Source organism: Ranitomeya variabilis, chromosome 4, assembly GCF_051348905.1.
Source record: "Ranitomeya variabilis isolate aRanVar5 chromosome 4, aRanVar5.hap1, whole genome shotgun sequence".
NCBI classification, from domain to species: domain Eukaryota; kingdom Metazoa; phylum Chordata; class Amphibia; order Anura; family Dendrobatidae; genus Ranitomeya; species Ranitomeya variabilis.
This window is the reverse complement of record NC_135235.1, coordinates 476,905,884-476,928,017: the sequence shown is the minus strand read 5'-3', so window position 1 is coordinate 476,928,017 and position 22,134 is coordinate 476,905,884. Positions and strand designations below refer to the sequence as shown.

General features: G+C 42.9%; 1 protein-coding gene across 1 annotated transcript in view; it reads left to right on the top strand.

Moving 5' to 3' along the window:
- The first annotated feature begins 340 nt into the window (after window positions 1-340).
- Window positions 341-22,134, top strand: part of ST6GALNAC1 (ST6 N-acetylgalactosaminide alpha-2,6-sialyltransferase 1) — a 151,643-nt gene continuing 129,849 nt past the window's right edge. The window contains exon 1 of the mRNA XM_077251833.1: window positions 341-575. Coding sequence (XP_077107948.1) covers window positions 463-575 — 113 coding nt within the window. The 5' untranslated portion in view covers window positions 341-462. The remainder of the gene's footprint in view (window positions 576-22,134) is intronic.

Genomic DNA, 22,134 nt, shown 5'->3' with positions numbered 1-22,134 from the left:
ATCTGTAAAGCACAAATATTTTATCCAGAAAGTTTACTGGATAATGAATATGTTTATTTGCTTACATAAAGTATTACATATGTAGCATGACTTGAGCCCAGTTTCACGGGGAGCGTGAACAGTTAAACATTCCGGAAACTTATATTTCCCTCCTGGCTACCTGACTCTCGTTACTCACTTCTTGTCTCTTGTGAGAACAGCACTTTCTCAAATTTTTTTCCAGCAATCAGTCTTTACCTGTGATAAAAAAAAATACAGTCTGTTTAACCAATGGGTGGATACCAAGAGTACAAACAGGAAGGCACCGATGGGAACTGCAAAGTGGTCTGAGTGTAAAGTCACACTGCTGTCTGTACATTACGGAGCAGTCAGGTGCACTGGTCACATCCAGCACAATAGAACTGCTGCACCCTCACCGTCCATCCACCTCCAACACGCTCTGTTCTTCATCTGTTTGACACAATGATGTTTAGTCGAATTAGAGTTTTATTCTTTATTTTGGCTCATATTATTCTGGCCATTCTGCTAATTTTCTTGTTTTCCAATCCAATAAGTGAGCACCTATATCCGAAAAGGTAAGTCCCTTATACATTACTTGTTATAGTTTGTATATATGATTCCAATATAATCTGCAGAACTGTACAGAGATTATCTCCTAATGGAATACAAAAATCACAGGATTTTTTTATTGTAGTCTAATGTATGAACTGATATGATATATATAATATATGTAGATAAACACAGGGGCAGACACAGACAGAAGTGGACCCTTGTGTCAAAACATTGTATGGCTTCTTACAGCTCAATCGCTCATCATAATGCACAATTCCACCTGCTTTGGAAGTAGATGTGACCCTATCACCTCTTGGGTCCTTGTGTGGCTGGCCCTCATATGGTAATACTGTTGTATAAGATTAGGAGTTGGAAATTAGGTTGTAAACTAATTCTGATTGTAGTCTTGTACACTGTGTGCAGAATTATTAGGCAAGTTCTATTTTAGAGGATTATTTTTATTATTGATCAACAACTATGTTCTCAATCAACCCAAAAGACTCATAAATATCAAAGCTTAAAATTTTTGAAAGTTGGAGAGGGCTTTTTTTAGATTTGGCTATCTTGGGAGGATATCTGTTTATGCAGGTAACTATTACTGTGCAGAATTATTAGGCAACTTAATAAAAACCAAATATATTCCCATCTCACTTGTTTATTTTCACCAGGTAAACCAATATAACTACACAAAATTTAGAAATAAACATTTTTGACATGCAAAAACAAAACCCCAAAAAATTAGTGACCAATATAGCCACCTTTCTTTATGATGACACTCAACAGCCTTCCATCCATAGATTGTCAGTTGCTTGATCTGTTTACGATCAACATTGCATGCAGCAGCCACCACAGCCTCCCAGACACTGTTCCAAGAGTTGTACAGTTTGCCCTCCCTGTCGATCTCTCATTTTATGAGGGACAACAGGTTCTCTATGGGGTTCAGATCAGGTGAACAAGGGGGCCATGTCATGATTTTTTCTTCTTTGAGACCTTTACTGGCCAGCCACACTGTGGAGTAGTTGGAGGCATGTGATGGAGCATTGTCCTGCATGAAAATCATGTTTTTCTTGAACGATACCGACTTCTTCCTGTACCACTGCTTGAAGAAGTTGTCTTCCAGAAACTGGAAGTAGGACTGGGAGTTGAGCTTCACTCCATCCTCAACCCGAAAAGGTCCCACAAGTTCATCTTTGATGAAACCAGCCCATACCAGTACCCCACCTCCACCTTGCTGGCGACTGAGTCGGAGTGGAGCTCTCTGCCCTTTACTGATCCAGCCTCTGGCCCATTCATCTGGCCCATCAAGAGTCACTCTCATTTCATCAGTCCATAAAACCTTTGAAAAGTCAGTCTTAAGATATTTCTTGGCCCAGTCTTGATGTTTTAGCTTATGTTTCTTGTTCAAAGGTGGTCGTTTTTCAGCCTTCCCTACCTTCGACATGTCCCTGAGTATCGCACACCTTGTGCCTTTTGTTACTCCAGTAACGTTGCAGCTCTGAAATATGGCAAAACTGGTGGCAAATGGCATCTTGGCAGCTTCACGCTTGATTTTCCTCAATTCATGGGCAGTTATTTTGCGCCTTTTTTGCCCAACATGTTTCTTGCGACCCTGTTGGCTATTTGCCATGAAATGCTTGATTGTGTTGTGATCACCCTTCAAAAGTTTTGCAATTTCAAGACTGCTGCATCCCGCTGCAAGACATCTCACCATTTTGGACTTTTCAGAGCCCGTCAAATCTCTCTTCTGACCCATTTTGCCAAAGGAAAGGAAGATGCCTAATAATTAAGCACACCTTATATAGGGTTTTGATGTCATTAGACAACACCCCTCCTCATTACAGAGATGCACATCACCTGATTTACTTAATTGGTAGATGGCTCTCAAGCCTGAACAGCTTGGAGTAGGACAACAGGTATAGAAAGTATCATGTGATCAAAATGCAACTTGCCTAATAATTCTGCACACAGTGTATTGGAACTGTTCATTTATAAAAGAATTAGAAACAAAAAACAAGCATGTTTGTCATCCCTATGACTCCAGCTGTCTCAAGTAATGGAATAATATTAGTAAATTAAATAGTATCACTGGTGGTTTAGTTGTATATACTGTAGTTTACACTAACTTAACTGTGCTGCAATAGAAATATACTGTACGTGCTCCTCTGCCACTGTATCACCAACGGAGAGCGGTCCGGAAAGGTCCTAAATGTTGTCTTTGAAATGTTGGTAACTGTAATGCAGTGTAAGTAATAGATCATAGTAAACAATACAAATAAATAACGCTACGTAAAATCAATCTGTGGTTTCTGGCCGGTGGGATACTGTAATGTATTAAATTAGGCATGAAAACTAAAGACTGACATAATACTACCATCTCACGCAGCACCAGAGTAGCCTCATTGGAATATGCATTTCAGTTCTGGATATCAATATATAGAAAGTGTATCCTGAAGTTAAATTTTTTTTTCACAAAAAGGACAAATAAATCAATAAAGGTATGCATTAACTGAATCACACCATTCCCGATGTCTGCTGACATCGTGACTTTGTTGGTGCATCACTCAACCATATCTATTGGACATGTCCTTTAGTTCTTCCTTATTGAAGGCTGTTGAGAGGCCTACTGGAAGGAGTCTTCAGCACTCAGTTATCTCTTCACCCTGTTACCTATCTTTTAAATGTCCCATCCAAGACTTTTAGCAAGTCTAGCTACAGACTGCCCGTCACATTTTTTGACAGCTTTAAAATGTTTGATTGCTCTATTTTGGAAGCATAGGGTCACCATCTGATGTTCTGTATGTGCATTGGCGCTATGACATCGGCGCATTGGTCTGCCTGAGCCTCGCCTATGGATTCATCAGAATTCTGGATTAGCTGAGTATATAATCTTTTTTATTAAAACTTGTGGTGTGACTATGGGGGCATCATAAACAATGAGTGACCATCATACAGTGAGGGGAACCCTGTAACAGTGTGTTTGGGCCCCTCATAAAGTCTGGAGGCCGCTATATAGCATGTGAGTCAATGTGGGAGTCAATGTGGGAGCCAATGCGGGGCAATTATATAGTTAGGGGACTGATGCAGGGGCCATAATATAGTTTCAGAGCTAAGGCTGGGGCCATTATACAGTTAGGGGGCTAATACAGGGGCCATTATACAGTTTGGGGGCTAATGTGGGAACCGTTATACAGTTTGGGGCCTACCACTGGGGCAATCATAGAGTGTGGGGGGCTCTCATATTGTGGGTGGATCCATCATGAGTTGTAGGGACATCTCTGGGGGATTCTCATAAAATGTGGGAGCCGTTATATAGCGTGGGAACTAATTTGAGTTCCATTATACAGTTTGGGGGCATACTGTGGAGGCAATATTATAGTATGTGGACCACTGTGGGAGCTAATGCAGGGACCATTATACAGTTTGAGGGCTACTGTGAGGCCCATCATAAAGTGTGGGGACCATTAAGCAGTGTGAGGGTTACTCTGGGGGTCATTATACTGTGTTTTGGGAGAGCAGTGGGGACATCTTACTGTATAAGGGACGTGTGGACCCATCATACTGTGTACAGGGGAGCTGTTGGGCCATTTTACCATGTATAGGGGAGCTTTGGGTCCATCATACTGTGTACAGGGAAGCTGTGGGGGAATTATATTGTGTATAGGAGAGCTGTAGGCCCATCATATTGTAAATGGGGGAGCTGTGGGCCCATCATACTTTATATAGGGGGCTGTGTGGATATCATACTGTATATAGAGGAGCTTTGGGCCCATCATACTGCCCTTGAGTTAATGGGAGGGGCTAAGGGTAAATGTCATCAACTGCCTGAAAAACAATTGACAATGGAGTGGCAGGGTTATTAATAATGTTTTGGTAGACTTTTTCTGCTATAGGTTTATTTCAATTACTGTGCCAAATATTAAGAAAGTTATTTAATGGTCAGTTATTAATATTGATGTTATATGTATATAGCTTTTGAGTACTCACTTTTTATAATATCTTTCTCTTTATATATACTCATCACTTTTCGGTTACTAGTAAGTGGGTTTAAGAAATGATTACTGCACAGCACAGCTACTGTACATAATAGTGGTTTCTAGAACCAAAAACTGAATTATTAGAACTGGCTAAAATGCATGCAGTATTATAGTTTATGAGGCATGACAGATGTCATTGTACAGGTATTCACACTGTGGCTACCTCTTATTATGGTTTACTTTTCACACTCCCCATTAGAGGATTGTGGAGACATGGGAATCAGGTGGTGTTCTCTAGTCCGCTAGCCTGAAACAGCATGGATCAGGGCTTGTCCCACTGAATGCCCGCTCTCCTTTTGCTGTAGGAATAATTCTACTCAAACAACATAGGGTGGGGATAAAACAGTGTGGTAATAATTTATTGAACCACAAAACAGGCAAATACAACATAGAACAGACCCATCAAAATACCCAAGATGATGCAAAATTATATAGTCTCACATATCCACTGACTCACCAGGATAAGAGCAGTTGTGACTTCAGAGCTTCCAGGGCTGAAAACCCCACCTGTGGCACGCACAGTGAGAAGGTAATGACAAGCTTAGGAACCTGACAGTCCATTGAGATACAAGGCCAGGTGACAGGCGGGTCACAACCTGTATTTCCCAAATGTATCCATGTGGCTCCAAATCCTGACTGCTCCAAACATATCCATAGGTTCAGTGATAGTCATTGGAGCAGATCTGTGTTCTTTCAGTCTGGGCCATGGTCCCCTAAGCTGGCATCCTGTAGAGTGTCAAATCTGTGTCCCTCGTGATGGAGTCATGATCTGGCAGCTATCCTGTAGAGTGTTCCTGACTGTGGTTTTGTAAAGAGTCTCTGCTTCTCTGGATCTCTTGGATGTCTGGATGTTATTGTTACAGAAGCATATCCCTTTTTATAATTCACAACTGTTCTTTAAGCCATTATTCACAGGTCAAGGGGAAGTGGTGATGAGATTAACTTGCATTGTTTGATTATTTAATTTATCCTTCAATGTTTGCAAGTCAACAAACTGCATGGCCTTGTATAATGTGCAATCTAAGTAGCAAATATCATTGTTCACTGACCCTGCATCCCTGTTTTGCAAAGATAACAGTACAATAAACTGTAGAAGCTGATATAAGAGGTAAATAACAACTATTCATCAGTTTATAAATATCAATTTAACCTACAAGAAGAGTCAACATTTCAGACTCTTAACCAACCAAAGAAAGAAGCACATAAATTCAAAAGTCAACAAGTAGATAACAGTTTATTCCTCCTGTCTTAAGGTACCTTCACACGATGCGACGCTGCAGCGATAGCGACAACGATGCCGATCGCTGCAGCGTCGCTGTTTGATCGCTGGGGAGCTGTCACACAGACCGCTCTCCAGCGACCAACGATGCCGAGGTCCCCGGGTAACCAGGGTAAACATCGGGTTGCTAAGCGCAGGGCCGCGCTTAGTAACCCGATGTTTACCCTGGTTACCAGCGTAAAAGTAAAAAAAACAAACAGTACATGCTCACCTGCGCGTCCCCCGGTGTCCGCTTCCTGACACTGACTGAGCTCCGGCCCTAACAGCACAGCGGTGACGTCACCGCTGTGCTTTCACTTTCACTTTAGGGCCGGCGCTCAGTAATGTCAGGAAGCAGACGCTGGGGGACGCGCAGGTGAGTATGTACTGTTTGTTTTTTTTACTTTTACGCTGGTAACCAGGGTAAACATCGGGTTACTAAGCGCGGCCCTGCGCTTGGTAACCCGATGTTTACCCTGGTTACCAGTGTAAAACATCGCTGGTATCGTTGCTTTTGCTTTCAAACACAACGATACACGGCGATCGGATGACCAAATAAAGTTCTGGACTTTATTCAGCGACCAGCGACATTACAGCGGGATCCTGATCGCTGCTGCATGTCAAACTAAACGATATCGCTAGCGAGGACGCTGCAACGTCACGGATCGCTAGCGATATCGTTACAAAGTCGTTTCGTGTGAAGGTACCTTTACTGAAAATAGACATCTGGTTAATTAAGATAAAATGTGGTGTCATCACAAGGATGTTTAGTGAGTGACTGTTATTTCGCTTTAGTTATTGTACTATCAATCACAATTTGCAATGTTTAAATTAATCTGTTGTTGCTTTAGAATTTTGTTACTTGTATGCACAGTCTTTCCATAGCATGTGGAACAGGTTGATGGCTTTATTAAGCATGGTTGATGGCGGTCGAGTCTATTTAAGGTGTCAAATGGCCTCTTTCCTGGCGGTTAAGGAGTCAGGTGGAATTTGCAGACAAGTTAATGTGAACTCATTTAACTAATAGAGGATGTAAAACCTCATGGTGGTGAATAGGCTCGACTTTGGTGGCCAGCGTCAAGGACGTTGTAATAGTAACATCAATCAGGGGCTGCACAGTGTTTAAGCACAGGACTGAGGATAATAGGGTAATTGGTGCCCTGAAAGTTTACTGGCTCTGCTTGAATGGCAAGCCAGTGCGTGCCGCCCCTTTATGGCTGTCTGTCCAGGTGTTGTATTTCAGACCGCTGGGAATATCACAGTACTTATAAATCCCAATGTACTAGCACTTCATCTGATTCCTTGTGATTGTTTTAATCCTGTGGTTTAAATAAAGCTGTGTCCATTTTGACAACCAATATAATATGTTTTGTGTATTTATTCCAGTGTCTAGGTTTACTGAAGGTATGGTTGTTTTAAGATGGAGTGGGGGTCCGTCCCATATCCAGAAGTCATGAGATGTGAAACCGCTTGTTCTGAAGGGCTGATGGGAGTGTTTTTAACTCTATTACCCAGCTCTAAGCTGATTTGTGACGATAGACCACATCAAAGTTGATTGTCCACAGAAACAAAGAGTATGTAATAGCAAAATGGCACAAAATTATTAATAAAAAATATAAAAATTTTCAGCCCCAAATAGATGCATTTAAGTAAAAAAAAAAAAGTCCTCAAAAGTGGATAACCCGTTTAAGTTAAATGAATGTTTCAACTTCAAGGTTGAACATGATGGACCTAGGTCTTTTTTCAACCTACATAATAACTATACAACTAACACAATGATGATATATTGTTAGAATGCTATTGTTAGAATGTTCCCCGCTCAGTCAGTGAAGAGCAATGTGTGCAGAAAAAAATGCTGATTTGGCAATGATCTCTTCAGAGATACCAGAATCCAAGTCCCCCCTATACATAATGTAATGGCATAGCCTAGTGATTTCCCATAGCATTATAAAATAAATTTATCCTTTAAATATTGGAGGAGAAGGAGGGGGCTTTGGAAAAGTTTTCTTTATATCACAGATTGTTGTCCAACCCCTGATACTTAATAAACGTCTCATGTATTGAGAAGTGTGCACAAGGACACTGCCTCAAGGCTTGCAATTTTTATGCAATTTTCTCTGCATGTATTTTTTTATTAGAAGTGCAGTGTAAAAATAATAAACAGTATAAAGCCTCTTTCAGGTGTCCATTTTTCATATACATGTCCTGTTCATGTTTTTTTTACAGATAGGACACATACATATTATAGTCAGTGGGGCTATTCACATTTCTGTATTTTTTGACGACCAGGTATATGCAACAAAAACAAAAAAAATATATATATAGCCATGTCTATTCTGTTATGAGTCAGCTTTGCCTATGAAGCTTTAGAACAGTGTTCCCCAAGTCCGGTCCTCAAGAGCCACCAACAGGTCATGTTTTCAGGATTTCCTTAGTATTGCACAGGTGATAATTGCATCACCTGGACAGGTAAGCATTCAATAACCTGTGCAATACTATGGAAATCCTCAAAACATGACCTGTTGGTGGCTCTTGAGGACCGGAGTTGGGGAACACTGCTTTAGAAGAATACAGGGGCACTGAAGCTTGTCCAATTCATCAATCTTGCCATCTTCAAATCAGCTGTTCAAAGCAAGTGCATGCTCCTTGCCTAAGAAACTGCCCACCTCTGATAGACTGAAGAAGTGGCCAGTAGTCTATGCAATCAAAAGTACAAATTTAACAAAAACTGACATGCCAGATACACATGTCAACAAAGTACCAGCCAAGGCGAACATGAACAATGTTCAAAAGACGGGCAACTCCCTTACTACTAGAGTCCTACAAAAAAATGGAGCAATACACCTCAGGATACCAAGTGAGATGAAACACAATCGTATAAGTGTAATAGAAAATGTATTAATTGCTCAGTCACATAAAAAAGGGGAAAGGGTAAATACTAGTGATGAATGAACGTGCTCGCCACTACTCGGTACTCGGTACTGAGTATCACTGTGCTCGGTGTACTCAACGAGCACCGAGCATTTCCAGGATTATTCGGCGGGAGCTCGGGTCTCCTCCTTTTAATTTTGGCGCTTTTCAGAGCACCAATCAACATGCAGGGATTGTCTGCCATGCACAGTAATACCGCAGCCATCTTTGTTGTGGTATTCCAGTGATTGGCTGGCCGCACAGCGTCATCAGGTCTATAAGAGACCTGGCGCTGCCCTGCTCGGCGCATTCTGCTCCGGACTGAGCTAGTATAGGGAGAGCTTCCGCTGAGATAGGGTCAGATTTGTCTTTTGTTAGTTAGTGTGGGTCTACTAGTGTTCAAACCACAAATCCTGATAAACCAACAGTCCTTTTTAGGGGTAATTCGGGGGTACATAGATTGCTCTGCTAGGTAGGCAGGGGAGTCTATGTGCACATATCCATATCAGTGCAAGACATGCAGGCACTGTATGTGAGTATATACATCTCACTGCATACATCAAAAGGCTCTACTACTGTCTGCTGCTGCTTATTTTATATATACGTAGCTGTAGGTATCCGTGGCTAGGATTTTTTTTTATTTCACCTTATACCTGCTAATTTTTGTACAATGCAATCCATAGCCCCCTTTTTTCTAGATTTATTTGCTTGGTCACACTGCAGACTACAGCCAGGTCATTTCAGTACAAAAGCGTGAAAATCTAACAATTTAAAAAGTTTTTTTTGTCCCAGGCATCAGATGTGAGTGCCCCAAAAATTCTGGCCTTCTTTTTTTGGTACTATAGTAGTTTTTCGACTGTCTTACAACATTTTTGGACACCATTTTGCTGACCAAAAAATCTGTAGCTGGCCCAAAAATATTTAGCTACAGTTCTTATATTTATCACTGTGATTTGTACGCCACACGCATCGCATATAATTGCACTAGATAATTTACAATTTTATTACTCCAATTTTTTTTTTGTGTCATAGCTTACTTATCGACACAATTTTGGTGGACCCAAAAAAATCAAGGCCACATTTTGATCAGTCTGTTATCTCCGTCCGACGCCTGGTCTATATGTGGTCTGCAAATACTTGCTGTTCAGTCATACATTCCGCTTTTTTGTTTGTCTGCTACCCTTGTTCTATACAGTATTTTGTGGTTAAAAAAATGTAAAAAAATCTATGCCACATATTACAACAGTCTGTTATCTCCATCCGATGCCTGGTCTATCTGTGTTGTACAAATACTTGCTTTCCAGGCATACATTCCACTTTTTTGTCTGCTATCCTTGGTCTATATAGTATTTTGTGGTTAAAAAAAAAAAAAAAAAATTCCAGGCCACATATTGAAACAGTCTGTTATCTCAATAAATTTATCAAGAGTCCCAAAATAGTATTCAGCACACCTCAAATTCATTGTATCAAACCCAAAATTTCCCAAAACATGTTAAGGGAAAAAGAGGCATAAGCTATAAATATAAAAACCAATTTTAATGAACATATTAAAATACAAAAGACATGGAAAAAGCAGGGTAAAGCTCATAAAACGGCTGGGAGCAAAAACCACACCAGGTAATGCATATGCCCCCTATTTGAAGAAGCCAGTCAGGTGAAACGGCGCTGTCGGGGTCGCTGTGGAACATTTCCCACCAGGACAGTCACTTGTAAGTTTACTCTCTGCAATAGCGTGTCATATGCTAGCGCATTGCATGGTGGCACATAGATAGATTCATTAGTTCATGCATTTGAGCACTTTAGGTTTGGCTTGCCACGGGTTATAACTGAGGTTGTTTGAACTTAGCACTTTAGGAACTGTGTTTTCCTGTTGATTTGATTGTGTGGAATATACCTCTGTTAGTGCCTGCTTGCTTATGCATTACCTAGTTATATTTTAAAGACTGTCGATAACCTCAAACAGGCCATTTGCAGCACCTGCCATGCCTGTGGAGTGGCCCCCAAATGCAGGGCAGCGGGGTACTCGGTACCGGGTCTCTCGGTTCTAGGAATGTCACGGTGGCCCGACCCGGTCCGTGGCCCTGCTAAGGGGCACCCAATAAAAGGAGTAGGTGGTGGTGTAGGTTGCAGTAAATGACAAGGACACAGGGTTGTAGTCTCTTTACCTCTTTACTGAAGGCTTTGGCATCCACAATCCAGAGCACCGCTAACAGGGCTGGCTGAGACTGGCCGGTCCGAAGGCACATCCAGAGTTCTCTTTGCAGGTGGAAATCAGTAACCTTCCTACTAGTGCCTGGGTGTTGTAGTACTTCCCTGCTGAGCCCCACGGGATAGTCCTCACAACTGTCGTGTATGTTTCTGTTCTTTCTCTCCGTCCCCCAGATGATATGGCTAGGACGCACCCGTATGACGGGGTAGGCCTGGAGTTATTTTATAGGGACCCTAGAGACGCCCCTCTCCCACAATTGCCTCCGTTGTCTTCATTAGGTGTAAAAGGTGAGACAGCCAACCTAAAGTTAACTGCCCTGCCGTAGTTCAAAGTAATGCGTAGAGCCTATTACTTCCTCGGCGTTCCGGCCGCCGGCTACACGCCTCAGAAGGATGTTGCTGATCTTGGAGCACGACTCCTTCTGGTTCTATCTCCTTGTGCTGTGATCCCGTTTCTCACTTCTCCATAATATACTTCGCTTCGTGTCCTTTCTTAGGAGACTGCCGCTATACGATACTGGCACAGCTCCGTAACGATCTGTCTGTGTTAGGCCGCTGTCAGGATCCCACCCCTGACAGGACCTCTCTCTAACTCTTCCCAACTGCTTTCTCCCTGACTTCCTATCCAACCCCCAGTTTTACCCATGTGTGAGGAGTGTGAAGTGTAATGTGTGACTGTGATACCTGGCAAGGTGAACTCTTTTAGTGCAATCAGACGTACCATCACTCCCCCTGGTGGAAGAGCGACGTTACTGCAATGACCAGACTCTGGGGCGCTGCACTTGCATCAGCAGGGGTAGCAAAACTACCAGCCTGACCACCACCAGCATGATCAGGCACATGGCAGCAAAGCACCTGACTTTGTGGGCCGAACACTAGGCTCCAGGAACACTGTCTGCAGGTGACAACACTGCTTCTTCCACTGTTTTGCATACAACCCAGTCCCCAAACCACGGTGCATGCGAAGATGCCCCGTGCCCTGCACCTGTTGTTGCCACAGGCAACTAGCACCATCATCAAGCCCATCCACATCCTTGTCCCAGCGCTGCCAACGCCCCACAGGCCACAGTACAAAATTCTCACATTCCTCATCTGCTTGCGCTCGAAATGTTGCCTTTTAGGCTCATTGAGATGGAAGCTTTCCACAACCTGATGGCGGCAGCTGACCCAAGATACTCGGTCCCCAGTCGCCACTACTTCTCCTGCTGTGCTGTACCGGCATTACACCAGCACGTGTCCCACAACATTACCCGTGTCCTCAACAATGCTGTTTCTGGGAAAGTCCACCTAACCACGGACACTTGGAAAAGTGCTTGTGGGCAGGGATGGTACATCTCACTGTTGACACACTGGGTTAACATAGTGGAAGCTAGGACCCAGTCAAACCTTGGGATGGAACACATCCTCCCGATGCCAAGGATGGCGGGCCCTATGTCAATCAGGGTTGCCCCCACAGTCTACAGCTCCTGCACCTCCTCCTCTTCCTCTTCAGCCTCCATTTCTGAAATTAGCTGAAATTAATCAGTCAGAAGCTGGAAGCACTGCAGCACTGTCTCAGCCAGGTGTCAATAGGCTGTGCTGAAGCTAATCTGCTTAGGTGACAAACCACACAATGCTGAAGAGTTGTGGACAGCGCTGAAAGAGCAGTCAGATTTTTGGCTGACACCGCTGAACCTACAGCCAGGCATAGTCGTGTGTGACAATGGCCGGAACCTGGTGGCGGCTCTGAGGCAAGGTGAGTTGACAAACGTACCTTGTCTGGCCCATGTGCTTAACTTTGTCGTTCAACATTTTCTCAAAAGCTACCCGGAGCTGCCGGGTCTGCTAATCCGGATCTGCTAATGAAAGTACGCTGCCTGTCTGCCCATTTTAGAAAGTCAGCTACAGCTTCAGCCGCCCTTGCCATGCTTCAGCAGCGTTTGCAGCTTCTGGCTCACTGACTGGTGTGTGATGTCCCCACACATTGGAACTCAACTGAAAATGCTGACAGGCTGACTCTTATAAGAATGAACAAGGGCTGGATTGGGCAAGACTTTTGTACACCACTGAATGAAAACAGCTAAACATAACTTCAAATACATTGTCTTTTTGGGCAGGTGTATTCTCATGCACCTCTTCACAACCACACATGGGTATACGCTTCCTGATTTTGTCTATTTGGTGTTATTCTCCTCCTTATCCTCATCATCCAGAACCACTATAACACCAGGGTGAATGTATTCCATGATGCAAAAGTCACTCAATTTTTGTGCAAGGGTGTTTTTATGATGCCTGTTACTAATTTGAAACCAAAAAATGTTTTACTCCCCCAGGGGGAAATGTTTGTCAGTCCATACACTTAGTGCATGGGCATTACAAGTCTAGGAGACCCACTCCTTTAAATTAGGTGAATTTTTTAATGAGGCCTTCTTCCACGTCTCATCATCCACCGCCACAAGATCACCAGGGTTAATGTGTTCCGTGCTGCTACAGCCAGTCTATTTTTTGGCAAGGGTGTCTATGATCCCCATAAAAAAAAAAAAAAAAAATGTACCCCCCCAGGGAAATGTTTGTCAGCCCATGCACTTAGTGTTTGGACATTATGAGTCTAGGAGACCCGCTCCTTTAAATTGAGCCTATTTTTTAATGATGCCTTCCTCCATGTCTCATCATCCACCACCACCACCACTAGATCACCAGGGTGAACGTGTTCTATGCTGCTACAGCCAGTCTATTTTTTGGCAAGGGTGTCTGTGATCACCTAACATTTTTTTTTAAAATGTACCCCCCATGAGGAAATGTTTGTCAGCCCATACACTTAGTGCATTATGAGTCTAGGAGACCCGCTCCTTTGTAATGGGACAGTTTTTTTTATGAGGCAGTCCTCCATGTTTCTTCCAAGGGGGGATTGGGGTGCGTGCAAATTTGGGTCAAGGTGGGACTTGCATTCAATGCATAAGGAAACAGTATGGCAGGACCAACTGAAGAATGTGAAGTGGGTTTTCCTGTGGCCACCCAGTACCTTGGGTTCAAACGGTTCTTGGGGTTCATATGACTTGGTAGCCGGGCAGGCCTGGCAGTCAATGCATAAGAGAACAGTATGGGAGTACAAAACGAATAATGTGAAGTGGGTTTTCCTATGGCCATCCAGTACCTGGGTTTAAAGGATTCTTGGGGTGCACATGACTTGATAACAGGGCAGGCCTTGCAGTCAATGCAACATTTTTTCAGGAAGCCCTCCTGTACCTCTCGTGAAAGGGATATTGGGGTCCATCGTAATTCTTGGCATCCCAGCCAATCACTGCATAGGCAATAACAGCATAGGAGACCCACTGTTTAATAATGGCCCTTTAAGAATATTAATGCCGCCTGATGCCCCTCTAAAAATAGGCTTTGTGACTTTAAGAGTCCCTCCTTCATAAATAAAACAAGATGTATCTGCTTATGTGTCACACACCACATGGCCAGCTAGGGTTTTTAAATATTATAATTAAATTTCCCAGTTAATGCATTTGTATTGGTTGAAAGCAATGTGAAAGTTGAAAAACGGATCAAAAACGCTGCATGTGAACATACCCCAAGGGGTGGAAGAACATTTTGGTCTGGGGTTAATTATTTTGCCTTATATACAAGTCATTACCCTGGAAAGGATGTACCTTAACATATTTCAAAGCAAAATCCATTTTGATTTAGTTTTTGTATGTTTTTTGGTGCACCTGTAAAAATGGCGGGAAACTCTGACAACATTGTTTACAGCTGTGATCTAGGAGTCAAAAATGGTTCCTAGGGCCATCCCCATGATGTTCTTGTGTCATTTGAGCAGTGTTTTCAGTGGCGTATCTAGGGGGGGGGGGCAGCCGGGGCATGTGCCCCGGGCGCAGCCGGCAGGGGGGCGCAGTCGGGCCGCCTAATTCGGCGGTCCGCAGTGTCTCCCCCAGCGGCTGCATTCTGCCGCCCCCGGTCTGGGAGTCAGCTGTTCTCTGTGCCGACTGTCAAGCTGACAGCCGGCACAGAGAAGCTGCAGAGTGCCGGCTCCCAATGTGTGCAGAGGTGGAGGGGAGCCCCTGCAGAGTGGCTGCGGGGGGCAGGGAGAAATCCCTGCAGCTCCGCTGCCCAGTGATCTGCCTTCCTGCTTCCTCTTGCTTCCTCTCACACAGACGCGCCACTGGATGACGTCATCATTCAGCGGCCGGCTGTGTCAGAGGAAGGCGATGGAGCTGCTGCGGCAGAGCGCGAGGAGAGGTGAGAGGTGTGTGTGTATGTGAGTGTGTGTGTGTGAATGTGTGTGAGTGTGTGTGTGTATGTGTGTGTGAATGTGTGTGAATGTGTGTGTGAGTGTGTGTGTGTGTGTGTGTGTGAATGTGTGTATGTGTATGTATGTGAGTGTGTGTGTATAACTGTATATGTGTGTGAATGTGTGTGTGTGTGTGAATGTGTGTATGTGTGTGTGTATATGTATGTGTGTGTGTGAATGTGTGTATGTGTGTGTTTGTGGCTCAGTATTGGGTGTGTGTGTGTGTGTGTGTGTATCGTGCTGCAGGGGAATGTGCAGAGAAGTGAATGGTGTGTGTGGGGGGGGAGGGGAGGGCAATGATGGGGCTGACGGGGGGCATATGTCCTTGGGGGGGGCGCCAAAATGAATTCTTGCCCCGGGTGCCAGAAACGCTAGATACACCTCTGAGTGTTTCCATTATTTTCAGATGTTTTTAGACCTTAAAAGGACCCCCGGGGGGGATCACGGTAAAAATGCTCGGGTTTCCCATAGACTTACATTGGGCTCGGTGCTCGGGTCGAGTACCCGAGAATTCCAATTTGCTCGACCCAAGCAACGAGCACCTGAACATTTTAGTGCTCACCCTTCACTAGTAAATACAACTATAGTGACAAGCTGAGTACAATTGGTGAAGACCAGGCAACACACACCATCACAAATAGCTCATGTTAAAATAGTAAAAAATATGATGAGGTTACAAACATCCCATGATATATGGCATGGAGAGTATATCCCTACATAAAAATACGCTGAGCCGCGGGTCAAAAATGGTAAGTGAAATTGTCAGGGGGTCCTATTTAGTACAGGGTGACTGTGTACTAATGCAGTGGGACTATGAAGCCCTGCACTGCATCTAGCAAGGTAATCAAGTAAACGTCTTGACCAAGGCCATAAATGGGATAGAGTTACCCAAACTCGTTAAATGCATAAAGTGCCACTGACAGTGCTATTGCAAAGTGCCTACCCGTGTGGGGGAAGAAAGTTGGTGAGCGTACTTTAGACTGCACATGTCCAGAAAATTATGTCACCGTCTCCACCATGCGCATAAAAAACGCAAACGCATGCCAAAACGCATGTAAACGCATGCACTGTTTGCGTAATGCCAATATGATGTGCAGGCGTAAGCATGCTTTTGCATGCATTTTGGCATGCGTTTACGCATGCAGACGATACGCTGAGGACACATACGCAAATATGAACTTAGCCTTAGTAACATCCTATGTCTTTTGCAAAGTTATGAGTAAAAATATTAAATATTGCTCCACTTATGAAGAATGGTAGTTCACTTGTCATTAGTCAAAAAAGCTGACCGCAATAGAGGTGGCAGGAAAAGCAGGACTATCCAGTTGTTAAGGCTAGCGGCACATGCCAGCACCTCAACAAAGATTCAGAAGTTTGTTAAAAAATAATTAAATAATGAAATATTTTGGTTTGTGTTGTCCTTTTTCTAAAACCAGTAACGTTTTTACTTTTCTGTCCATAGACCTGGGAGAGGGTTTGTTTTTGCATGGCAAGCTCATAGTTTTATCAATACCATCATGTCATACATATACGACATTTTAATGACTTCTTATTGCATTTTTTAAAGGAGTTAAAGTGACAAAAAAATTATGCAATTCTGGTGTGTCGATTTGTTTTCTCGTCACAGCATTTACTGTACTGTTAAATCATTTTATATTTTTTCTAAACTGGACGTTTATGGATCCGGCAATACCAAATGTTTAATTTTTTTTCTTTATTTCTAGCAGGGAAAAAGCGGTCTACATTTTTATATATTTTTAAAAACTTTTTAATTTTGTTGTTGATTATTTAGTTACCTTAGGGGACTTGAACTTGCGATCAACTGATTGCTTATGCTATATACTACAATATTGGAGTATTACAACATATAGGACAAATCACAGTCACCTATGAAGCTTTACAGGAGAGCCAAAATGGCAGCAACAGGGACCTCTAGCAGGCCCCGATTTTAATGATAACCCATCGGTACCCCGTGAATGTGCACACATCATCGACCACTCCATTTACTCCATTTAGTGTATTGTGTCTCTGTCAGTGGTCACCTGGCAGCTCTAAAATGGCTGCTATGCACAGGCTTAGCACAAGCCACTCACCTTACCAGATCCCAAGGGTTGCCCTGACCTTTACCCTTCAAGCCTTGTACATGAATCTGGACTTAAACAGTGCCCCTGGGATGAATAAGCAGCTGCACGGTGGTGCACAGGCTTGGACTGGCCAATAGGGTAACAGGGGAATCCCCCGGTGGGCCCTTGTGTAGATCTGGGCCCCCAACCCCACTGTATGGGCAGTGCTTGGCATCATTCACTTGATTCACTCTGTACAGAAAAAAAGAAGCATTTTATCATTCATTAACCAAACTACCCAGTTTATTACTATATAGAGATACAGGTAAATTTGTGAACGAGGGAAGTGTAATAATTGTATGAGGTGAAAAATGGGCCCCCCCAAGTCAATGTTACTGGTGGGCCCTTGGCAACCCAGTCCGACACTGGTGGTGCAGGTTGGCAGGAGTGCTCAGGTAGCCAGGTCAGAACCAAGAGGGCAGGAACAGACCATGAATAAGACATATGTCGAAACGCGTTGGTCCTAACTTTAATCTGCACTACTTGCCAGATGTATTTGGAGCATTCTTTATAATGGCTAATTAAAAGCTAAGTTTTATATATGTATACTTAAGCCCTTTTCTTCCCTGGATCGCCACCTGTCTTTTCTGTGTTAATTTAAGCTGCTCTGACTTGATCCATGCCAGGCGGCTAATGCTCCACACCCTGGAAGGTGAGCGGACTATTTCTTTTTAATCAAGAGGGCAGGAAAGGTACAAAATCAAAATACACAAGAATAGTCGATAAAAAAAGCTCAAAAACAGAAAACAAACACACTTAACTGGAGCTGAACTAACAGGACTGAACCAGAAGAGCACAAGGCTATATCTGGCAGCTTCCAGCAGTAAGCTTGGAGCTTAAGTAGGGTGTGGTGCTTTCCAATTGGCTGCAACAGGGAGCTGATAACTCCAGATGGACATCTCACACAACCATACTGCCAGAATTGATGGCACTACAGATCCAAGCCTCCATAATCTTAGTGGCTGGACAAAGCCTGCGCCCTCCAGAGCTTCTGGTTCCAATATCTCTTCAATCACTAGCATCATCACCAACAGAATGAATGCGGTGGCAACAAAAGCAGATGTCGCAAGATCAGGTCCTGTTGAAGATGTGACAGTACTGTTCCTTTTAAAAGGGGCTATCAATGCCCCAACATTGGAGGAATTGAAAGCTAAAATTAATAATATCATATGCCTGGAGAGAGGTACTTACATTAAAAGGAACTCAAGGAAAAAGTTTATAAATATATGGGAACGATTGCTGGGGTGGCATCTGTGGACCTAGTCAGAATAACTGTATTACATCGGTTTGCTATTTAGGCTTTTTAAATATTGTATGTTGAGGACATATAGATACCAATTATTTTATGTTCGTAAACATTTTGTTAGTGAACATACAACTAATACTAGTTTTGAAGAAAACCAAAAGAAAATGGACGCTAGAGCTGAATAAAAATATACAGTCTTTGTTACGAACAAATTAGTTTTACGTTTTTTTGGTTAAAAGAATCATGAAGATAAATATTAATGACACAAAAATTAAAATGGAGGACAACACACAAGTGCCAGGTACATGCCTAAGGAGGACTAAATGAAAATAATAAGCAAAACAGCCTAAAGTAGTATGTAGAATGAGAATCAAGTTTTATGCAAAGCTGATTGTGAAGCCTGATAAAAGTGCAATTATTATCAAAATATATAAATATTAAAAATGCACAATGTGTATATATATAAAACTGTAACAATACTCCATATACAATATAATACAGTTATATATACACTAGATGGTGGCCCGATTCTAACGCATCGGGTATTCTAGAATATGTATGCGTAGTATATTGCACAGCCACGCAGTACATTGCGCAGCCCACGTAGTACATTGCGCAGCCACGCAGTACATTGCGCAGCCCACGCAGTACATTGCGCAGCCCACGCAGTACATTGCGCAGCCCACGCAGTACATTGCACAGCCCACGCAGTACATTGCACAGCCCACGCAGTACATTGCGCAGCCCATGCAGTACATTGCATGTCCACGTAGTATTTTGCCCAGTCATGTAGTATAATGCTCCATGCAGTTATGGCCCCATAGATGCCCCATATAATGCTCCATGCAGTTCTTTATGGCCTCATAGATGCCCCATATAATGCTCCTTGCAGTTATGGCCCCATAGATGCCCCATATAATGCTCCATGCAGTTCTTTATGGCCCCATAGATGCCCCATATAATGCCCCATATATTGCTCCATGCAGTTATGGCCCCATAGATGCCCCATATAATGCTCCATGCAGTTATGGCCCCATAGATGCCCCATATAATGCTCCATGCAGTTATGGCCCCATAGATGGCCCATATAATGCTCCATGCAGTTATGGCCCCATAGATGGCCCATATAATGCTCCATGCAGTTATGGCCCCATAGATGCCCCATGTAATGCTCCATGCAGTTCTTTATGGCCCCATAGATGCTCCATACAGCATTGTGCCACATGTAATGCTGCTGCTGAGGCAATAAAAACAAAATATCACATACTCACCTCTCGTCGCTGCTCCTCGGCGTCCCATCTCTCCGCACTGACTGTTCAGGCAGAGGGCGGCACAGTTATATACTGCGTGGGCTGTGCTATATACTATGTACCCTGTGTTATATACTGCGTGGCCTGTGTTATATACTGCGTGGCTGCAATATACTGCGTTGGCTGTGTTATATAGTAAGTGGGCTGTGTTATATATAGTGCGTGGCCTGTATTAACGCATCTGGTATTCTAGAATATGTATGTATGTATATAGCAGCCACATAGTATATAGCACAGGCCACGTACTATTTGTCTGCTATATACTACATGCCTCCTATATACTAAGTATATAACACTGCCCATGTAGTATATAGCACAGCCCCCGCAGTATATCACACAGCACACGTAGTATATAACACTGCCCATGTAGTATATAGCACAGCCCTGTAGTATATCACACACCTCACATAGTATATAACACTGCCCATGTAGTATAGCACAGCCCCCGCAGTATATCACACAGCCCACGTAGTATATAACACTGCCCATGTAGTATATAGCACAGCCCCCGCAGTATGTCACACAGCCCACACAGTATATAACACTGGCCACGTAGTATATAGCAGCCCCTGCAGTATATCACACAGCCCACGCAATATTTAGCAGTGTGGGCACCATATCCCTGTCGCCTGTCGCTGATTGTTCGCGGCCGGCCACGTAGTATATAGCGTAGTATTATAGAATATGTATGCAGTTTATTTATGAAGATTGAAGAATAATGCAATAATGGATAAAATATATTTATTATCATTAAATTTTATTGGTCATAGAACTTAATACAATTGAATGAAATTATGAAACAGATCATCAAAATATATAAACCACATTACATGAACTGTAACTGTATTTAAATAAATCATCGGACAAAAGAAGGACATTGACACTATAATATATTTATTAACAATATCAAGCCAAAATATTTTTGTACACCACATTTCTTGTGAATACCTTTTGACTACCTATAAGCAACTTTCCTTGTAAAGGGGTAGGAAGAACTTGCACCTTGACGTTGGATCTCATTTTAACTCTTGAAAATGCAACGTAGAGTTGTTCATGACCAAAAACGGGCTGCGGTAGATATATGCCAACACGGTGTAGAGTTTGACCTTGTGACTTGTGAATTGTCATGGAAAAAGCTGGTTTTATTGGAAACTGTCGACGCCGAAGCCTAAATGGAAGACCCGTGTCTGAAGGACAAAAATCAATGCGTGAAATGAACAATTCATCTCCTTTTGCTGATCCAGTGATCACTCTTGCTTGAATAACGTGAGAATGGAGTCCAGTAACAATAAGGCGAGTTCCATTACATAGACCATTTTTCGTATTTGGATTCCGCAGCAACATTATGATTGTTCCAACTTTCAGTTGAAGTCTGTGGGATGGCATTCCTGATGGCGTAAGACTATTTAAAAATTCAACTGGATAATGCTCTCGTTCATCTTCATTGTCTACATCCACTGAATCATCACTTTTATACAACTTATACTCACCAGGCATTCTATCCATCACCTGGGAATTTAGCAGAGCCACGTCATCATTCTTGAGACAGAGAATTGCATGAGAAGAGGCCCTCTCAACACTGCTTTGGTCGTTCACATCAATTTCAATGCATTGTCCAAAAACATCAGTTACGATGCAGTCAGTGCACAACATGTCTTCTGGTATTTCAATAATATCTTCTCCAAGGTTGTATTCATTGCTAAGTTCACCGTTGCCAAGTTTAAGAAGCCAGCTGCTATACTCTGGGTCCGAAGATCGCATATTGTTAATTAGTTGGAGTTTACTGTTTCCAAAGGTCAGCCATTTTTAAGCTGGACTCGATAACATCTGTTCTTGTTCCATTTGGTATGACTGGAAGGCATTGCCTAAAATCTCCGCCAATGACAAAAACTTTACCTCCAAACGGAATTTTATTTTTTTCAGCAACATTTGTAGTCATTACTTCACGCAGAAGTCTGTCAATTAAGCTCAAAGCATATTTGGGTGCCATGGTGCACTCGTCAAGTATGAAAACATGTGCATTTTTTAACAGTCTTCCTGCAAATGTGTCTTGTTTTATTCTGGAAATAGAGATTTCATTGACTGGAACTGGTATCCCAAAGAGTGAATGGATAGTGCGACCTCCTCGTAAAAGGTTTGCTGCAATCCCTGTTGTAGCCAACGGCAATACGACTTTTCCCAATCCTCTAACGTGATGCATTATAACTTCATAGAGGTATG